Source organism: Bombina bombina, chromosome 7 (genome assembly GCF_027579735.1).
Source record: "Bombina bombina isolate aBomBom1 chromosome 7, aBomBom1.pri, whole genome shotgun sequence".
Lineage (NCBI taxonomy): Eukaryota > Metazoa > Chordata > Amphibia > Anura > Bombinatoridae > Bombina > Bombina bombina.
In genome coordinates this window covers 375,722,765-375,744,560 of record NC_069505.1, presented here as the reverse complement: position 1 = coordinate 375,744,560, position 21,796 = coordinate 375,722,765, and the positions used below count along the sequence as shown (strand labels likewise).

The 21,796-nt window shown below is 43.3% G+C and overlaps 1 protein-coding gene across 1 annotated transcript; it reads left to right on the top strand.

Moving 5' to 3' along the window:
- Nucleotides 1–232: 232 nt before the first annotated feature.
- On the top strand, nucleotides 233–20,380 carry VGLL4 (vestigial like family member 4; the record flags this gene model as incomplete). The annotated part of the gene is made up of 2 exons (XM_053689402.1): nucleotides 233–469; nucleotides 20,111–20,380. Coding segments are annotated over 2 exons (399 nt in total), but the record flags the coding sequence as incomplete, so codon positions are not given.
- Between the last annotated feature and the right edge of the window lie 1,416 nt (nucleotides 20,381–21,796).

Sequence of the window (21,796 nt, the reverse complement as noted above, 5' to 3'; positions counted from 1 at the left end):
ACTTTGAAATTTGTCAGAAAAAAACCTACTACTCATTTGAGGTTCAGACTAAGTGCCATTGCATTGTCTTTTTATCATGTATGTGTTGCCTGGTAGTGTCTTATTGCAATTCTGAACCATTTAACAATGCAGTATTTGCATTATTTGCCAACTAATTTAGAATCAAAATCAAATTCTCAGTATACATATGTGATGGATTAAAATAAAAAAACATTTTTAAACTTTTTTTTTTTTTCCCCTCTGTAGAAGCAAGACTATTAATGGGGATTACCGAAAAGATCACAGGGACAGAAGCCGAAGCCCAATAGAGAGAGCTGCAGCACCAAACATGAGTCTACATGGAAATCATTTATATGCATCTATTCCAACTCTTACTATGGATCAACCGCTAGCACTCACTAAAAACAGCTTGGATGGGTCCAGAACAGTTGGCATTGCACCAACATTGTCTCCTGTGGACCGACAACAGGTAGCTTGTTAATTCTTTGTTGTCAGACCTCAGTTTGTTGCTACTAGCTTTTCAGTTTATTACGAGATTGGGGAATTCAAAAAGAAACTACCATACTTTAATTCTTTACATATCTATATTATCTATACAGTCTACTCCGGTGACACCGTCTGCTTTACTTGGGTTTGTGGAATTTCTTTTATAGATATTGTCATTGTGTTATGACATCATACAGCATAGATATGACTGCTTGTTTAAAAATGGGGAATCTTTCTCTTGCAAGGTGTATCCAGTCCACGGATTCATCCTTTACTTGTGGGATATTCTCATTCCCTACAGGAAGTGGCAAAGAGAGCACACAGCAAAGCTGTCCATATAGCTCCACCCCCCAGTCATTCTCTTTGCTGGCTCTAAGCACTAGGGTCTCTCTCGGGAGTGTAAAGTGAATGTGGTGTTAGAATTGTAGTTTTATTATCTTCAATCAAAAGTTTATTTTAAATGGTACCGGTTTGTACTATTTACTCTCTAGCAGAAAAGTGATGAAGATTTCTGCTGAGAGGAAAATGATTTTAGCATGTTGTAACTAAAATCCACTGCTGTTCCCACACAGGACTGAGGAGTACCAGAAAACTTCAGTTGGGGGGAACAGTTTGCAGGGTGATCTGCAATAAGGTATGTTCAGTCATTTATTTCTAGACAAGACTGAGATAATGCTAGAAGGACTGACAATATCCCCATGAGGGGAGGGTAAGCTATGTTCACAGACTTAGTAAGGAATTGAATGCTTACATAATAGGACTAATATACTGGTTGACACTTATTCAGGGCAATCGATTGTTTGGCTAAGGAAAAATCTTTTTGCAAGACACTTTGAAAGCCCTTTTGGGGTTTTTTTCTGGGGTTATTACCACAGGGCTGTTTTTTAGTCACTTAGGAGTGATTTATTAGGCCTCACAGCCGGAGTAGAGTTGGAGGGGCCTAATTGCCTCAGATGCACAGTTAGAATTGCAGATAAGTTCATGCTGTTTCACATAGAGGGTCCTGCTGATGTTTGAGGGCCTAAAAAAAGCTATATTCCCCCAAATCTGATCCCTAAGGGAAGGTAGGGCCACAGCAAGGCTGTGGCAAGGTGCTGTAGTGATTTAACCAGGTGTTGGCTTTAGGCTGCTCCGGTTTGGTCATTAAGGGGTTAATCGTTTTGAAACTTGGGGTGCAATCTTATTAAGGCTTTAGCTACATACTGTGAAAATTTCAGTAAGATTGCTGCATTTTTCACCGTTTTGTAAAAATTGTGTGATCTTTTTATCTCTTAAAGGCACAGTAACGTTTTTTTTCAAATTGTGTTTATTTGATTAAAGTGATTCCAAGCCTGTTTGTGTACTCTACTAGTCTGTTAAACATGTCTGACACTAAGGAAAATCCTTGTTCAATGTGTTTAGAAGCCATGGTGGATCCCCCTCTCAGAATGTGTCCCACATGTACTGATATGTCTATACACTTTAAAGATCATATTGTTGCACTTAAGAATGTGGCTCAAGATGATTCTCAGACTGAGGGTAACGAGGGTAGCCCGTCTGCCTCTCCCCAAGTGTCACAACCAGTTACGCCCCCGCGCAAGCGACGCCTAGTACCTCTAGTGCGTCTAACCCTTTTACATTACAAGACTTAGCGGCAGTCATGGATAATTCTCTTACAGCCTTCTTATCTAAACTGCCCGTGTTACCTGCAAAGCGTGATAGCTCAGTTTTAAGAACAGATTATGAGCATTCTGACGCTTTGGTAGCCGTATCCGATATACCCTCACAACGCTCTGAAGTGGGAGCGAGGGATTTGATGTCTGAGGGAGAAGTCTCTGATTCAGGAAGGGTTCCTCCCCAGACAGATTCAGATACATTGGCTTTTAAATTTAAACTAGAACACCTCCATGTTTTACTTAGGGAGGTATTAGCTACTCTGGATGACTGTGACCCTTTGGTGATCCCAGAGATATTGTGTAAAATGGACAAGTACCTAGAGGTCCCTGTTTACACGGATGCGTTTCCGGTCCCTAAGAGGATTGCGGATATCGTTACTAGGGAGTGGGATAGGCCAGGTGTCCCTTTTGTCCCCCCTCCTGTTTTTAAGAAAATGTTCCCCATATCTGACCCCATGCGGGATTCGTGGCAGACGGTCCTTAAGGTGGAGGGGGCTGTTTCTACACTAGCTAAATGCACAACCATACCAATTGAAGACAGTTGTGCTTTTAAAGACCCTATGGATAAGAAGTTAGAGGGTTTACTTAAGAAATTTTTTGTTCAACAAGGTTTTCTTCTCCAACCTATTGCCTGCATTATTCCTTAACTACTGCAGCTGCTTTCTGGTTTGAGGCGCTGGAAGACTCGCTCCAGACGGAGACCTCATGTGAGGAAATTATGGATAGAATTAAGGCTCTAAAGCTAGCAAATTCTTTTATCACTGACGCCGCTTTCCAAATAGCTAAGTTAGCAGCGAAAAATTCAGGTTTCGCCATTTTGGCGTGCAGGGCGCTATGGCTAAAGTCCTGGTCGGCCGATGTGTCGTCTAAATCCAAGCTTTTGAACATTCCTTTCAAAGGGAAGACCCTATTCGGGCCTGAATTGAAAGAGATTATTTCAGATATAACCGGGGGAAAAGGCCATGCTCTCCCTCAGGACAAAGCCTTTAAAACAAAGAACAAAGCTAATTTTCGTTCCTTTCGCAATTTCAGGAACGGCCCCGCTTCATCCTCTCCGGCTGCAAAGCAAGAGGGTAACGCTTCACAGCCCAAGGCAAACTGGAAGCCTTACCAGGGCTGGAATAAGGTTAAACAGGCCAAAAAGCCTGCAGCTGCCACCAAGACAGCATGAAGGGGTAGCCCCCGATCCGGGACCGGATCTAGTAGGGGGCAGACTCTCTCTCTTCGCTCAGGCCGGGCAAGAGATGTACACGATCCTTGGGCATTAGAGATTGTAGCCCAGGGATACCTTCTAGAATTCAAGGACTCTCCAAGGGGAAGGCTCTACAGATCAGACAGAGAGAGGCGTTTTTACGCTGTGTAGAAGATCTACATACAATGGGAGTGATCCACCCAGTTCCAATTTCAGAACAAGGACTGGGGTTTTACTCAAACCTGTTTGTGGTTCCCAAAAAAAGAAGGAACTTTCAGACCAATCCTGGATCTCAAAATTCTAAACAAATTCCTCAGAGTCCCATCAGTCAAGATGGAGACAATTCGGACAATCTTGCCTATGATCCAGGAGGGTCAATATATGACTACCGTGGATCTAAAGGATGCGTATCTGGTCATTCCTATCCACAAAGATCATCACCAGTTTCTCGGGTTCGCCTTTCTGGACAAGCATTTTCAGTTTGTGGCTCTTCCTTTCGGGTTGGCCACTGCTCCCAGAATTTTCACAAAGGTGCTAGGGTCCCTCCTGGCGGTTCTAAGACCGCGGGGCATAGCAGTGGTGCCTTACCTAGACGACATCTTAATTCAGGTGTCAACTTTCCAAAGAACCAAGTCTCACACGGAGATTGTATTGGCCTTTCTGTGGTCTCACGGGTGGAAGGTGAACATCAAAAAGAGTTCTCTCTCCCCCCTCACAAGAGTTCCATTCCTAGGAACCCTGATAGACTCGGTAGAAATGAAAATATTTCTGTCGGAGGTCAGAAAGCTAAAACTCTTAACTACTTGCCGAGCTCTTTATTCCATTCCTTGGCCATCTGTGGCTCAGTGCATGGAGACAATCGGACTAATGGTTGCGGCAATGGACAATAGTCCCTTTTGCTCGGATACACCTCAGACCACTGCAACTATGCATGCTCAAACAGTGGAATGGGGATTATGCAGATTTGTCTCCTCAAATTCAGTTGGACCAGGAGACCAGAGATTCTCTTCTCTGGTGGTTGTCTCAGGATCACCTGTCTCAAGGAATATGTTTCCGCAGGCCAGAGTGGATCATCGTAATGACGGACGCCAGTCTGTTATTCTGGGGTGCAGTCTGGGACTCCCTGAAAGCTCAGGGCTTATGGTCTCGGGAAGAAACTCCTCTCCCGATAAACATTCTGGAACTGAGGGCGATATTCAACTCTCTTCAGGCATGGCCTCAACTAGCGGCGGCCAAATTCATCAGATTTCAGTCGGACAACATCACGGCTGTAGCTTACGTCAATCATCAGGGGGAAACAAAGAGTTCCCTAGCGATGACGGAAGTAACCAAAATAATCAGGTGGGTGGAGGATCACTCCTGCCATCTCTCAGCAATTCACATCCCAGGAGTAGACAATTGGGAGGCGGATTTTCTAAGTCGTCAGACTTTTCACCCGGGGGAGTGGGAACTCCACCCGGAGGTATTTGCCCAGCTGACTCAGCTATGGGGCACCCCAGAGTTGGATCTGATGGCGTCCCGTCAGAACACCAAACTTCCTCTCTACGGGTCCAGGTCCCGGGATCCCAAGGCGGTATTGATAGATGCTCTAGCAGCGCCTTGGTCCTTCAATCTGGCTTATGTTTTTCCACCGTTTCCTCTCCTCCCGCGTCTGGTTGCCAGAATCAAGCAGGAGAAGGCTTCGGTGATTCTGATAGTGCCTGTGTGGCCACGCAGGACTTGGTATGCAGACCTAGTGGACATGTCATCTGTCCCACCATGGACACTGCCAATGAGGCAGGATCTTCTAATACAGGGTCCGTTCAAGCATCCAAATTTAGTTTCTCTACGTGTGACTGCTTGGAGATTGAACGCTTAATTCTATCAAAGCGTGGGTTCTCTGAGTCAGTTATAGATACTCTGATTCAGGCTAGAAAGCCTGTCACCAGGAAAATCTACCATAAGATATGGCGGAAATATCTTTGTTGGTGTGAATCCAAGGGTTACTCATGGAGTAAGATTAGGATTCCCAGGATATTGTCCTTTCTCCAAGAAGGACTGGAGAAAGGATTGTCAGCTAGTTCCTTAAAAGGACAAATATCTGCTTTGTCTATCCTGTTACACAAGCGTCTGGCAGAGGTACCAGACGTTCAAGCGTTTGCTCAGGCTTTAGTCAGAATCAAGCCTGTCTATAAACCTGTGGCTCCGCCATGGGTAAATCTAGTTCTTTCAGTTCTTCAAGGGGTTCCGTTTGAACCTTTACATTCCATAGACATTAAGTTGTTATCTTGGAAAGTTTTGTTTTTGATAGCTATCTCTTCTGCTCGAAGAGTTTCAGAATTATCTGCTTACAGTGTGATTCACCTTACCTGGTGTTCCACGCAGATAAGGTAGTATTGCGTACCAAGTCTGGTTTTCTTCCTAAAGTTGTTTCTAACAAGAATATTAACCAGGAAATAGTTGTTCCTTCTCTGTGTCCTAATCCATCTTCGAAGAAGGAACGTCTATTACACAATCTTGATGTAGTTCGTGCTTTAAAGTTCTATTTACAAGCAACTAAGGATTTCAGACAAACATCTTCCTTGTTTATCTGTTCTGGTAAGAGGAGAGGTCAGAAAGCGACTGCTACCTCTCTTTCCTTTTGGCTGAAAAGCATCATCCATTTGGCCTATGAGACTGCTGGCCAGCAGCCTCCTGAAAGAATTACTGCTCATTCTACCAGAGCAGTGGCTTCCACATGGGCTTTCAAAAATGAGGCTTCTGTTGAACAGATTTGTAAGGCAGCGACTTGGTCTTCACTGCATACTTTTGCCAAATTTTACAAATTCGATACTTTTGCTTCTTCGTAGGCTATTTTTGGGAGAAAGGTTTTGCAAGCAGTGGTGCCTTCCGTTTAAGGTACCTGTCTTGTTCCCTCCCTTCATCCGTGTCCTAAAGCTTTGGTATTGGTATCCCACAAGTAAAGGATGAATCCGTTGACTGGATACACCTTGCAAGAGAAAACAGAATTTATGCTTACCTGATAAATTACTTTCTCTTGCGTTGTATCCAGTCCACGGCCCGCCCTGGCATTTAAGTCAGGTAAAAAATTTTTTGTTTAAACTACAGTCACCACTGCACCCTATGGTTTCTCCTTTTTCTTCCTAAACTTTGGTCGAATGACTGGGGGGTGGAGCTAGAGGGGGAGCTATATGGACAGCTTTGCTGTGTGCTCTCTTTGCTACTTCCTGTAGGGAATGAGAATATCCCACAAGTAAAGGATGAATCCGTGGACTGGATACACTGTAAGAGAAAGTAATTTATCAGGTAAGCATAAATTCTGTTTTTTCACTGAACATTGTTCTATCATCTTGTAGTCAAGCAACTACTTGTTTTGAACAAAAAAATCACTTGTCCCCCTAGAAAGCAACTGATCTCAGTGAGAAACAAAGATAATTCACCTTGTCTACTGACAACCAAGTAGATTTTCTTTAGACAGGGGGTTGCCACGGGGGCCCTTAAGTCGAGCAATACCTTAAAAATGCTTACCCATTTAACATAAGCAGACTTGACCTTCAATTCTGTTCTTGGAAGAAATTGTATCTAAGTAAATGTTTCAATTGTATTAGCAGTCACCACCTACTCAGGCAAACGGTTCCAGAGTTTAATTGGTCTTACAGTAAAAAAAAAAAAAAAAACTATTTTGTTGATCATTTTAATTCTAATGCAGAAGTCAAGGGCTGCTTTTTGTTATTTGCCTCTTTTTGGAGCCGAATATTTTCTTGTGTAAGTGAAACACACTAAGATCTGTGCAAATCGGCAGTGAACGAAACTGACATGCAAACCTATACCAGTGCCTCTTTTCTATGGTAAAACATTTGGCTCTGTAAATATATTAAATCTTCCAATCCTCATTCATTTTTTATCCCTTCCTTGAACTACATTATCCTTTTCTCTTGTAAGGTGTATCCAGTCCACGGGTTCATCCTTTACTTGTGGGATATTCTCCTTCCTAACAGGAAGTGGCAAAAAGAGCACACAGTAGAGCTGTCCATATAGCTCCCCCTCTAGCTCCACCCCCCAGTCATTCTCTTTGCCGGCTCTAAGCAATACGGTCCCTCTCGGAAGGGTAAAGTGAATGTGGTGTTAGATTTGTAGTTTTTGTTCTACAAGCAAAAGTTTATTTTAAATGGTACCGGTGTGTACTATTTACTCTCTAGCAGAAAAGAGATGAAGATTTCTGCAGGGAGGAAGATGATTTTAGCATGTTGTAACTAAAATCCACTGCTGTTCCCACAAAGGACTGAGGAGTACAAGAAAACTTCAGTTGGGGGGAACGGTTTGCAGGTTAGGCTGCAATAAGGTATGTTCAGTCATTTATTTCTAGACAAGACTGTGATAATGCTAGAAAAGGACTGATAAGATCTCCATGAGGGAAGGGTAAGCTTTATTCAGAGACTAAGTATGGAATTACAAGCTTACATAACAGGGCTAATTTATGCTGGTTGACACTATTTTATGGCAAACGGTTTTTACTAATAAATATCGTTTTTTGAGACACTTTGAAGGTTCCTTTGGGGTTTTTTCAGGGGTTGTTACCCACATGGCTATTATAACACTTAGGAGTGTTTCTTTAGGCCTCACAGCACCAGAGTAAGGTGGGAGGGGCCTAATTTCGCGCCTCAGATGCGCAGTTAGATTGACTAGATCTTCAGGCTGTTTCACATACATGGAGGGTCCTGCTTCAGTTTGAGGGCCTATAAGAAGCTTTTTCCCCACAAATCTGGTTCCTAAGGGCAGGTAGGGCCACAGCAGAGCTGTGGTAAGGTGCTGAAGTCGTTTTAACCGGTTGTTAGCTTGCTATTGATCCGTTTTGGGCATTAAGGGGTTAATCGTTTTTCTTGCTAGTTGTGCAATCTTACCAATGCTTTAGGTACATACTGTGAAAACTTCGAAAAGTTTGCTGCATTTTTCACTGTTTTGGAAAATTGTGTGCCTTTTTTATCTCTTAAAGGCACAGTAACGGTTTTTGCACGTGTGTTTTTACTTGATTAAAGTGATTTCTAAGCCTGTTTGTCTTACTGCTAGTCTGTTAAACATGTTTGACACTAAGGAAAATCCTTGTTCAATGTATTTAGAAGCCATGGTGAAACCCCCTCTCAGAATGTGTCCCCAGTCAGAAGGCGACTGCTACCTCTTTCCTTTTGGCTGAAAAGCATTATTTGTCTGGCCTATGAGACTGCTGGCCAGCAGCCTCCTGAAACAATTACTGTTCATTCTACCAGAGCAGTGGCTTCCACATGGGCTTTTAAAAATGAGGCTTCTGTTGAACAGATTTGTAAGGCAGCGACTTGGTCTTCGCTGCATACTTTTTCCAAATTTTACAAATTCGATACTTTTGCTTCTTCGTAGGCTTTTTTTGGGAGAAAGGTTTTACAAGCAGTGGTGCCTTCCGTTTAAGGTGCCTGTCTTGTTCCCTCCCTTCATCCGTGTCCTAAAGCTTTGGTATTGGTATCCCACAAGTAAAGGATGAACCCGTGGACTGGATACACCTTACAAGAGAAAACAGAATTTATGCTTACCTGATAAATTACTTTCTCTTGTGGTGTATCCAGTCCACGGCCCCCCCTGGCTATTAGGTAGATTTTTAGTTTAAACTACAGTCACCACTGCACCCTATGGTTTCTCCTTTTTCTTCCTAACCTTCGGTCAAATGACTGGGGGGTTGGAGCTAGAGGGGGAGCTATATGGACAGCTCTGCTGTGTGCTCTCTTTGCCACTTCTTGTTATGAAGGAGAATATCCCACAAGTAAAGGATGAACCCGTGGACTGGATACACCACAAGAGAGAGTAATTTATCAGGTAAGCATAAATTCTGTTTTTATAAGTTGGTCCCCAAAGTTTTACTCTGTTCTCAAGGTGAATTCTTACATGGTATTTATGTAAGGACTTTATTTTATTTAATCCCTGCTCTTCTAATGCTAATATAGTTTTCTTAGAATCTTTGTCATTGAAAGCTACATTTTAATTTGTCTTGAACACTTAAAATACATTTCTACCTCTGTTTTATTCATAAATGGAAAGATTCCACAGCTGCATTCATTACTTTTGGGAAATAAGAACCTTGCCACAAGGAGGAGGCAAAGACACCCCAGCCAAAGGCTTAAATACTCCTCCCACTTCCCTCATCCCCAGTCATTCTTTGTCTTTCGTCCCAGGAGGTTGGCAGAGAAGTGTCAGAAGTTTGTTTTCGTCTCTTATGGAGGCTAGTACTCTTCGACATGGGACGGGGGTTTTAAGTAATACTGTCAGTCTCTCTCAGTTAGGGCTTGGATGAAGGTTAGAGTCCGGAGATGCAGAAAGAGTCTTTCTGCGAAACCATCCCGACTCATTTTAACAACTCCACAAGCAATTGGCGTTGTCGAACTTCGCTTTGCTGCCTGCTTTATTCTGTCAAGTCCATGGCGGAGGCAAGGCTACTATCCATCACACTTGAAGGGCCGTGTTCCTGTTCCACGGCGTAGATTCCTGTAAGATCGTTTCATTTTACTACTTCATGATTGTACTGTAACTCATTTGTTCCTGCAAACTTGCATGAAAAATACAGGGTCTCAGTGGGACTCCTTTAGTATCTTGGAATCAAGGGTTTATATCTCCTGAGGGGGATTATTGAACAGGAGGGTTTTTAATCATGTTTGTGATTTATTCTGCTTATGTGTAGTGTTAACTGGGCTTGTGGCTTTTTTTTAACTTAACAGTCTTTCGAAGTGACGCAACCTTACGGTTGGGCGCGCTTTTTTTCGACTGTATGGTTCACCTTGTGACCGGGCGTGTTTATGTTCTGGTCTTCCATTTACGCATTCCAGACTGTGTGGTGACGGAGAATTCTAGTCTGCTGGTGTCTGGTTCATATTGTGAGTGCCCCAGCCATTGTGGGTGTCAGGTGCTGTCTAAATTGTTTTATATATATATATATATATATATATATATATATATATATATATATATATATATATATATATATATATATATATTCCATTTTCTCTTGTTAAGTGTATCCAGTCCACGGATCATCCATTACTTGTGGGATATTCTCCTTCCCAACAGGAAGTTGCAAGAGGATCACCCACAGCAGAGCTGCTATATAGCTCCTCCCCTCACTGCCATACCCAGTCATTCTCTTGCAACTCTCAACTAAGATGGAGGTCGTAAGAGGACTGTGGTGTTTTATACTTAGTTTATTTCTTCAATCAAAAGTTTGTTATTTTTAAATGGTACCGGAGTGTACTGTTTATCTCAGGCAGTATTTAGAAGAAGAATCTGCCTGCGTTTTCTATGATCTTAGCAGAAGTAACTAAGATCCTTTGCTGTTCTCACATATTCTGAGGAGTGAGGTAACTTCAGAGGGGGAATAGCGTGCAGGTTTTCCTGTAATAAGGTATGTGCAGTTAAAATATTTTTCTAGGGATGGAATTTGCTAGAAAATGCTGCTGATACCGGATTAATGTAAGTAAAGCCTTTAATGCAGTGATAGCGACTGGTATCAGGCTTATTAATAGAGATACATACTCTTATAAAAGTGTATTTTAAAACGTTTGCTGGCATGTTTAATCGTTTTTTACATATGTTTGGTGATAAAACTTATTGGGGCCTAGTTTTTTCCACATGGCTGGCTTGAATTTTGCATAGAAACAGTTCCCTGAGGCTTCCCACTGTTGTAATATGAGTGGGAGGGGCCTATTTTGGCGTTTTTTTTGCACAGCAAAAATTACAGACACAGACATCCAGCTTCTTCCTGCATGATCCAGGACTTCTCTGAAGGGCTCAAAAGGCTTCAAGAGTCGTATTGAGGGAGGTAAAAAGCCACAGTAGAGCTGTGGCAGTTGTTGTGACTGTTTAAAAAACGTTTTTGTCATTTGTTATTCCGTTTTTGGTATTAAGGGGTTAATCATCCATTTGCAAGTGGGTGCAATGCTCTGCTAACTTATTACATACACTGTAAAAATTTCGTTAGTGTAACTGCATTTTTTTCACTTATTTCAAAATTTGGGAAAATTTGTGTTTCTTAAAGGTGCAGTAACGTTTTTTATATTGCTTGTAAACTTGTTTTAAAGTGTTTTCCAAGCTTGCTAGTCTCATTGCTAGCCTGTTTAAACATGTCTGACACAGAGGAACCTACTTGTTCATTATGTTTGAAAGCCATGGTGGAGCCCCATAGGAGAATGTGTACTAAATGTATTGATTTCACCTTAAACAGTAAAGATCAGTCTTTATCTATAAAAGAATTATCACCAGAGGGTTCTGTCGAGGGGGAAGTTATGCCGACTAACTCTCCCCACGTGTCAGACCCTTCGCCTCCCGCTCAGGGGACGCACGCTAATATGGCGCCAATTACATCAGGGACGCCCATAGCGATTACCTTGTAGGACATGGCTGCAATCATGAATAATACCCTGTCAGAGGTATTATCTAGATTGCCTGAATTAAGAGGCAAGTGCGATAGCTCTGGGGTTAGGAGAGATACAGAGCGCGCAAATGCTGTTAGAGCCATGTCTGATACTGCGTCACAGTATGCAGAACATGACGGAGAGCTTCATTCAGTCTGATTCAGAGATTTCTAATTTTAAATTTAAGCTTGAGAACCTCCGTGTATTGCTTGGGGAGGTATTAGCTGCTCTGAATGACTGTAACACAGTTGCAATTCCAGAGAAATTGTGTAGGCTGGATAGATACTATGCGGTGCCGGTGTGTACTGACGTTTTTCCTATACCTAAAAGGCTTACAGAAATTATTAGCAAAGAGTGGGATAGACCCGGTGTGCCCTTTTCCCCACCTCCTATATTTAGAAAAATGTTTCCAATAGACGCCACTACACGGGACTTATAGCAGACGGTCCCTAAGGTGGAGGGAGCAGTTTCTACTTTAGCAAAGTGTACCACTATCCCGGTTGAGGACAGTTGTGCTTTTTCAGATCCAATGGATAAAAAATTGGAGGGTTACCTTAAGAAAATGTTTATTCAACAAGGTTTTATTTTACAGCCCCTTGCATGCATTGCGCCTGTCACTGCTGCGGCGGCATTCTGGTTTTAGGCCCTGGAAGAGGCCATCCAGACAGCTTCATTGAATGAAATTATTGACAAGCTTAGAACGCTTAAGCTAGCTAACTCATTTGTTTCTGATGCCATTGTTCATTTGACTAAACTAACGGCTAAGAATACCGGATTCGCCATCCAGGCGCGTAGGGCGCTATGGCTTAAATCCTGGTCAGCTGACGTGACTTCAAAGTCTAAATTACTCAACATTCCTTTCAAGGGGCAGACCTTATTCGGGCCTGGCTTGAAGGAAATTATTGCTGACATTACTGGAGGCAAGGGTCATACCCTTCCTCAGGACAGGGCCAAATCAAAGGCCAAACAGTCTAATTTTCGTGCCTTTCGAAATTTCAAGGCAGGAGCAGCATCAACTTCCTCCGCTTCAAAACAAGAGGGAATTGTTGCTCATTCCAGACAGGCCTGGAAACCTAACCAGTCCTGGAACAAGGGCAAGCAGGCCAGAAAGCCTGCTGCTGCCCCCAAGACAGCATGAAGGATCGCCCCCCTATCCGGAAATGGATCTAGTGGGGGGCAGACTTTCTCTCTTCGCCCAGGCGTGGGCAAGAGGTGTTCAGGATCCCTGGGCGTTGGAGATCATATCTCAGGGATATCTTCTGGACTTCAAAGCTTCTCCTCCACAAGGGAGATTTCATCTTTCAAGGTTATCATCAAACCAGATAAAGAAAGAGGCATTCCTAAGCTGTGTGCAAGACCTCCTAGTAATGGGAGTGATCCATCCAGTTCCGCGGACGGAACAAGGACAGGGATTTTATTCAAATCTGTGGTTCCCAAGAAAGAGGGAACTTTCAGACCAATCTTGGATCTAAAGATTTTAAACAAATTCCTCAGAGTTCCATCATTCAAAATGGAAACTATTCGGACCATCCTACCCATGATCCAAGAGGGTCAGTACATGACCACAGTGGACTTAAAGGATGCCTACCTTCACATACCGATTCACAAAGATCATCATCGGTTCCTAAGGTTTGCCTTTCTAGACAGGCATTACCAATTTGTAGCTCTACCCTTCGGGTTGGCCACTGCCCCGAGAATTTTTACAAAGGTTCTGGGCTCACTTCTGGCGGTTCTAAGACCGCGAGGCATAGCGGTGGCTCCGTATCTAGACGACATCCTGATACAGGCGTCAAGCTTTCAAATTGCCAAGTCTCATACAGAGATAGTTCTGGCACTTCTGAGGTCGCATGGGTGGAAAGTGAACGTGGAAAAGAGTTCTCTATCACCACTCACAAGAGTCTCCTTCCTAGGGACTCTTATAGATTCTGTAGAGATGAAAATTTACCTGACGGAGTCCAGGTTATCAAAACTTCTAAATGCTTGCCGTGTCCTTCATTCCATTCCACGTCCGTCAGTGGCTCAGTGCATGGAAGTAATCGGCTTAATGGTAGCGGCGATGGACATAGTGCCATTTGCGCGCCTGCATCTCAGACCGCTGCAATTATGCATGCTAAGTCAGTGGAATGGGGATTACTCAGATTTGTCCCCTCTACTAAATCTGGATCAAGTGACCAGAGATTCTCTTCTCTGGTGGCTTTCTCGGGTCCATCTGTCCAAGGGTATGACCTTTCGCAGGCCAGATTGGACGATTGTAACAACAGATGCCAGCCTTCTAGGTTGGAGCGCAGTCTGGAACTGCCTGAAGGCTCAGGGATCGTGGACTCAGGAGGAGAAACTCCTCCCAATAAATATTCTGGAGTTAAGAGCAATATTCAAGGCTCTTCTAGCTTGGCCTCAGTTAGCAACACTGAGGTTCATCAGATTTCTGTCGGACAACATCACAACTGTGGCTTACATCAACCATCAAGGGGGAACCAGGAGTTCCCTAGCGATGTTAGAAGTCTCAAAGATAATTCGCTGGGCAGAGTCTCACTCTTTCCACCTGTCAGCGATCCACATCCCAGGCGTAGAGAACTGGGAGGCGGATTTTCTAAGTCATCAGACTTTCATCCGGGGGAGTGGGAACTCCATCCGGAGGTGTTTGCTCAACTGGTCCATCGTTGGAGCAAACCAGAACTGGATCTCATGGCGTCTCGCCAGAACGCCAAGCTTCCTTGTTACGGATCCAGGTCCAGGGACCCGGGAGCGGTGCTGATAGGTGCTCTAGCAGCTCCTTGGTTCTTCAACCTGGCCTATGTGTTTCCACCGTTTCCTCTGCTCCCTCGACTGATTGCCAAAATCAAACAGGAGAGAGCATCGGTGATTCTGATAGCGCCTGCGTGGCCACGCAGGACCTGGTATGCAGACCTAGTGGACATGTCATCTCTTCCACCATGGACTCTGCTTCTGAGGCAGGACCTTCTAATACAAGGTCCTTTCAATCATCCAAATCTAATTTCTCTGAGACTGACTGCATGGAGATTGAACGCTTGATTCTATCAAGGCGTGGCTTCTCCGAGTCAGTCATTGATACCTTAATACAGGCTCCGAAGCCTGTCACCAGAAAAATCTACCATAAGATAATGGCGTAAATATCTTTATTGGTGTGAATCCAAGAGTTACTCATGGAGTAAGGTTAGGATTCCTAGGATATTGTCCCTTCTCCAAGAGGGTTTGGACAAAGGCTTATCAGCTAGTTCTTTAAAAGGACAGTTCTCTGCTCTGTCTATTCTTTTGCACAAGCGTCTGGCAGAAGTTCCAGACATCCAGGCATTTTGTCAGGCTTTGGTTAGGATTAAGCCTGTGTTTAAAACTGTTGCTCCCCCGTGGAGCTTAAACTTAGTTCTTAAAGTTCTTCAGGGAGTTCCGTTTGAACCCCTTCATTCCATTGATATTAAACTTTTATCTTGGAAAGTTCTGTTTTTGATGGCTATTTCCTCGGCTCGAAGAGTCTCTGAGTTATCTGCCTTACATTGTGATTCTCCTTATCTGATTTTTCATTCAGACAAGGTAGTTCTGTGTACCAAACCTGGGTTTTTACCTAAGGTGGTTTCTAACAGGAATATCAATCAAGAGATTGTTGTTCCATCATTGTGTCCTAATCCTTCTTCAAAGAAGGAACGTCTTTTGCATAATCTGGACGTAGTCCGTGCCTTGAAGTTTTACTTACAGGCTACTGAAGATTTTCGTCAAACATCTGCCCTGTTTGTCGTTTACTCTGGACAGAGGAGAGGTCAAAAAGCTTCGGCAACCTCTCTCTCCTTTTGGCTTCGGAGCATAATACGCTTAGCCTATGAGACTGCTGGACAGCAGCCCCCTGAAAGGATTACAGCTCATTCTACTAGAGCTGTGGCTTCCACCTGGGCCTTTAAAAATGAGGCCTCTGTTGAACAGATTTGCAAGGCTGCGACTTGGTCTTCGCTTCACACCTTTTCAAAATTTTACAAATTTGACACTTTTGCTTCTTCTGAGGCTGTTTTTGGGAGAAAGGTTCTACAGGCAGTGGTTCCTTCCGTTTAAGTTCCTGCCTTGTCCCTCCCATCATCCGTGTACTTTAGCTTTGGTATTGGTATCCCACAAGTAATGGATGATCCGTGGACTGGATACACTTAACAAGAGAAAACATAATTTATGCTTACCTGATAAATTTATTTCTCTTGTAATGTATCCAGTCCACGGCCCGCCCTGTCTTTTTAAGGCAGGTCTAAATTTTAATTAAACTACAGTCACCACTGCACCCTATGGTTTCTCCTTTCTCGTCTTGTTTCGGTCGAATGACTGGATATGGCAGTGAGGGGAGGAGCAATATAGCAGCTCTGCTGTGGGTGATCCTCTTGCAACTTCCTGTTGGGAAGGAGAATATCCCACAAGTAATGGATGATCCGTGGACTGGATACACTACAAGAGAAATAAATTTATCAGGTAAGCATAAATTATGTTTTTTTGCTATCCTTTATCCAGTTATGGAGGATGCTGATGTTGAGATTGTTTAACTTTCTGATTCAGATTCTTCGTCCTGTGGCGAATGCGAATTGGCCCCATTGACTGAGTTCAGTCAGTTATGTTCTTTAGTCCGTCCTAGAGCACCTTGTTCCTCGGGCTCAGGGATTCAAGGTAATGCTGATCCATCCGCCTCAGGGGGCCCTGTCCTCCGGGAGGCGAGTTCCCTACTGCTCTCTACTACTACACATGCGGGTAACCCAGGTTATGTGTTTTCCTCCTCGGAGGGTGGGTTGTTCCCCTTGGGGGTTGTGGCCCTTTTTTTATTTTACATACGTTTTGCGATTGTGCCCGATTGCCCCAAGTCTCTCGGCCACAGGAGGGCATGTGCAGTTCCCTTCGGGTGTAACTGTTCCTGAGTGTTGTGCCTTTCCTTACAGGCTGTCTCGCCTTCGTGTTCTATTCACACGTTTTTGAGCTGTTTGGGGACCCTATCCTCGGCTATGGGACATTTTTCGGCTCCGGTTAGGGGTCCTTCCCCAGTGTTGGGAATGCTCTGCATTTCCTTCTTGTGATAGACAAGGTCCTAGTGGTTTTCCACTCATATGGTTCAGATATTGCCATCCAGGTGGCATCCAAACCCATGTTTTACTGTCCTCTTATTTCGAATCTGAGGTTATGTGGAGGCTTGCTGTTGCTCTGTTCGGGTGACTTGTCCTCACTGTTCCCCTTGTGTCTGGAGCTCTTGGCTAGCTGAACAGCTAGCTCCGCATATTAATGCTCTGTGGCTGCTCTGTACTGTAGCAAACCGAGGGTTGCTAGTTCGATCCCGGCGAGGTCTACTCAGCCTTTCCTCCTTTCGAGGTGGATAGGATGAGCTGCACCTTGTGCCCCTTAAGGGGGATTAGCTGCACTTTTTAAGCACAATCATTTTAATGTTGCTTGGATGCCTGTTAGCTCTAGTGTCCTTTTATGGCTTTGGGGGCTCCTGCAAGGGGTGGTCTCTTCCTTTGGGTTGGGATGTGCTTGTTGTTCTGGATTTTTCCTGGGGAGGTCTGCTTTTGATATCAGACGAGGGGTTGATGTTCCTGGGAGATTGTTTACTCCGAACATTTGTGTGGCCCGTGCTTCTTGTCCTGATCTTCCGGTTGTCGAGGGTTTTACTCGGCGTTTTCTCTTTGTGGATCACGCTGTGGGATGTTACCGGACCTTTTGATCCTAGGACTGGCCTGGGGGTTCCAGTTTCCGGGGTACTTGGGCTTAGCCCATGTTCTGGCTGTTCTGTTTTACAACTTGGCCAGATTTACTGAAAGTCGGGCTCCTTGGAGCTTGTCTTGTGCCGGACGATACGGTTCCCTTGGGACAGCCAACTAATGTGACCTGATGGTGTGCTTTCCTGCCTAGCAAGCGGAAGGTTTGCGGTCGCTCAGCTGTCACTCTTGCGTCTGGTACGTGTGCTTGCACGATGGTGTTTTAAGGGATTATTTCCGTGTTCGTCAGTGACATGGCCTTGTGTTCTTCCTTCGACTTCCTGTCTTATGGGCAGGTGTTTATCGATGCTCTCCTCTTCAGGGGGCTTGTTGCCCTCCTTACGGCGGTGTCGTTCCTTTTTTAGGGGCCTCTCCTATGTTCGGGAGGTTGGAACAGATGTTTTATCTGGTTCGGGGATTGGTCTGCTCTTTGAGTTGTTCCTTTACATCTGGGTAGCTGCTGGCTCCACATTGAGACTTTAGTTGGGTGGCATTGCTAGATTTCCTTCGGTCTAATGCCTGCTCGGTTGTCTCTAGGTTGAAGTGGCTGAGTCAGTTCTTCCGCCCTTTTAGGGGCCGGTCTTGGGGTTTCTTTCTGTTCCCTTGCTTTCAGATCTGCCGTTGCTTAAGCTGGTCCGGCTTCCCTTTTTCTCGGGATCCAATTCGGGTCTCTGTGGACTTGGCCTTCCTTTGAAGGGGTTTTTTCCTTTTGGATCTTGCTGTACCTTTTGGGTATCCCTTGTCCTCTCCCTTTTGGGGGGTTTGGTACTGTACTAGTAAGGGTTGTGTGGGGACCGACTGCTGGGCGACAGTTCTCCTGGAGGAGTGTTGGCTCAGTGAGTCTGCTTTGCGGTCTCTAGTTAGGCTTTCGGACTATCTGCGGGTCAGCGTCCTTAGGGCCTTTTCATTCTAGTTTTTTTTGCCCGGCTCCGACATAATGGGGTTTGGTTGGGTTGTGTTTTTTTTTTTTTTTTCAGAATGGGCCACCTATTGTACCCTCCCATTTTTTCATTCAGTGTCCTCTATAGCTTGGGTATTGTTTTCCCAAAAGTAATGAATGCAGCTGTGGACTCTCTCCATTTATGAAGAAAAACTTGCTTACCTGCTTCAGATGGAAAGAGTCCACAGCTCCCCAACCGTATTTTTTCCGTGGGGCGTCTTATCTTTTGCTGGCACCTTTTCACCCTGGTATTTCTTCTACTGCTCCTTGTTCCTCGGCAGATGAGGGAAGTGGGAGGAGTATTTAAGCCTTTGGCTGGAGTGTCTTTGCCTCCTCCTGGTGGCCAGGTTCTTATTTCCCAAAAGTAATTAATGCAGCTGTGGACTCTTTCCATCTAAAGGAAAGAAAATTATCAGGTAAGCATAATTTAAGTTGTTGTTCATGTTGTATCCTTTATAAAGGGGCATGAAAATCAAGAACTTAAATGATTCAAATAGAGCAATTTTAAAACTTTTAAATTCATTTTTTTTAATCAAGTTTGCTTTATCTTGGTATTCTTTGTTAAAAAGAATATCTACAGCAGCAATGCACTACTGGGAACTAGCTGGTGAATGGTGGCTACACACATTTATCTTGTCTGGTTCACCATATGTGTTCAGCTAGCTCCCAGTAGTGCTTTGCTGCTTTAAAGTTGACTTTAACTGTTTACAGCCCGCTGCATGTGATAAACACACAGATAATTTAATCATTGCACTTTAGCTTGCATATAACAAACATAGCATTTTATTATTTTACTTTTAGAACACTTTAAAGGGAGTTTAGTCCAAATTAAACTTTCATGATTCAGATAGAGCAGCAATTTTAAGCAACTTTCTAATTTACTCCTGTTAATATTTCTTCATTCTCTTAGTATCTTTATTTGAAAATGCAAGAATGTAAGCTTAGAAACTGGCCTATTTTGGGTTTAGCACCCGGGTAGCACTACATTTATCCACCAATCGGCAAGCGCTACCCAGGTTCCGAACCAAAAATGGTCCGGCTCCAAATGATTCTAGAATACAAAAAGCATGCAGGGACATCACATGGCCAAGTACAGTCTTTAGATATGTGTGGAAAAATGCAAAAACGTATGCACTCACAATTTGTGCTGCACACCAAGTTGGTGCGTATTGAGCAGCCTGGATCCTTCCAGTCGTTCAGCAGACTGCACCGCCACTATAGCAGCTACAATAGGACAGCAATCCCCCCACAGGCTCCCAGAAGATTTACTCAACAAAATAACAGGTTTTAGTTAAATAAAATAACATTTATTTAAAAACATCTTGTTAAAACATTGCAGAGCAACGCGTTTTCCAGCTCTTAGGTATAACGTTTATTAGTTATTTGTAGAGCACCAACAGATTCTGCAGCGCTAATTATGAAGTATCTGAGTCTATAGAGGCTCCCCACTAAGCAATGAATGACACTGATTGTTAAGCTGCTGTTAAAAATCCAGATAATTGGTTTGCAATTACCCTTGCCCTGTGTCATCTTTAGGACAGCAATAACTGAAATGACTGTCATATTTCATAACAACCATGTTTTACCTTGATAATAATTGAGCCTGACCAGCAGTGCAAGGTTCTCCATATTCATTGTGGGCTTTTTATAACGTGAGGGTCAGTCATCCATTACTCATTAATAAGAACTATTTTTATTCTTAGAACCGGCCATCTGTCATCACGTGTGCACCAGCGAGCAATCGGAACTGTAACTTTTCACACTGTCCTGTGGCACATAGTGGATGTGTTTCAGCCATGCCAACCAACTTCCGACGGACATCTAACAGTAAGTTATTTTTTTTAATTTTTTTTTATGGTGTATGAGACATTACTGAGTGGTTTTAACTGTTGAAATCATGTGGAGCTAAAGGTTGTGTAGTGATTTGATTCCTGTACTGTTGATGTTTTGCATGGGCCCTGATTATTGGAGAGCAGATACAATATTTATATTTCATATAAAGGTAAAAGTAATAAAATATGTAATGAAAGCACATATCATTTAGCAAGTGACAACTATTATATTTTGGCTTTCTAAAATTCTTCATCTTTAAGGCGCTTAAAGGACCAGTCAACACTGTAGATTTGCATAAACAACAAATGCAAGATAACAAGACAATGCAATAGCACTTAGTCCGAACTTCAAATGAGTAGTAGATTTTTTTCTGACAATTTTAAAAGTTATGTCTTTTTCCACTCCCCCTGTACCATGTGACAGCCATCAGCCAATCACAAATGCATACACGTACCATGTGACAGCAATCAGCCATTCACAAATGCATACACACTTATTCTTGCACATGCTCAGTAGGAGCTGGTGACTCAGAAAGTTTAAATATAAAAAGACTGTGCACATTTTGTTAATGGAAGTAAATTAGAAAGTTGTTTAAATTTGCATGTTCTATCTGAATAATGAAAGTTTAATTTTGATTGAGTGTCCCTTTAAATAAATTACTTCATCTTGAGGATGCTGACCACAAGCTCAGATTCTGCAATGCTTTCTCTAGTTAAGTGTAGTCAGTCCACGGGTCATCCATTACTTATGGGATTATATCTCCTTCCCAACAGGAAGTTGCAAGAGGATCACCCAAGCAGAGCTGCTACATAGCTCCTCCCCTCACATGTCATATCCAGTCATTCTCTTGCAACTCAACTAGATAGGTTGTTGTGAGAGGTCTGTGGTGTTTTTTAAACTTAGTTTATTTCTTCAATCAAAAGTTTATTTTAAATGGTACCGGAGTGTGCTGTTTGTTCTCAGGCAGTATTGGAAGAAGAATCTGCCTGCGTTTTCTATGATCTTAGCAGAAGTAACTAAGATCCACTGGCTGTTCTCGCACATTCTGAGGAGTGAGGTAACTTCAGAAAAGGGAATAGCATGCGGGACCCCCCTGCAAACGAGGTATGTGCAGTAAATTATTTTTCTAAGGAATGGAATTGACTAAGAAAATACTGCTGATACCAATGTAATGTAAGTACAGCCTTAAATGCAGTGGTAGCGACTGGTATTAGGCTGATGAGTGTATGTGCACTGAAGTAATTTTCTAGGTAATGGAATTTGACTAAGAAAATACTGTTAATACTGAAGTAATGTATGAGCCTTAACTGCAGTAAAAGCGACTTATTAATAACACTTCATAACCTTTAAAATGTATGTTCAAAACGTTTACTGGCATGTTAATCGTTTTTTGTGAGGTACTTGGTGATAAAACTTATTGGGGCATGATTTTTACCACATGGCTAACGTTTATTTCTGCATAGAAACAGTTAACTAAGGTTTCCCACTGTTGTAATATGAGTGGGAGGGGCCTATTTTAGCGCTTTTTTTTGCGCAGTAAAAATTCAGTCACAGTC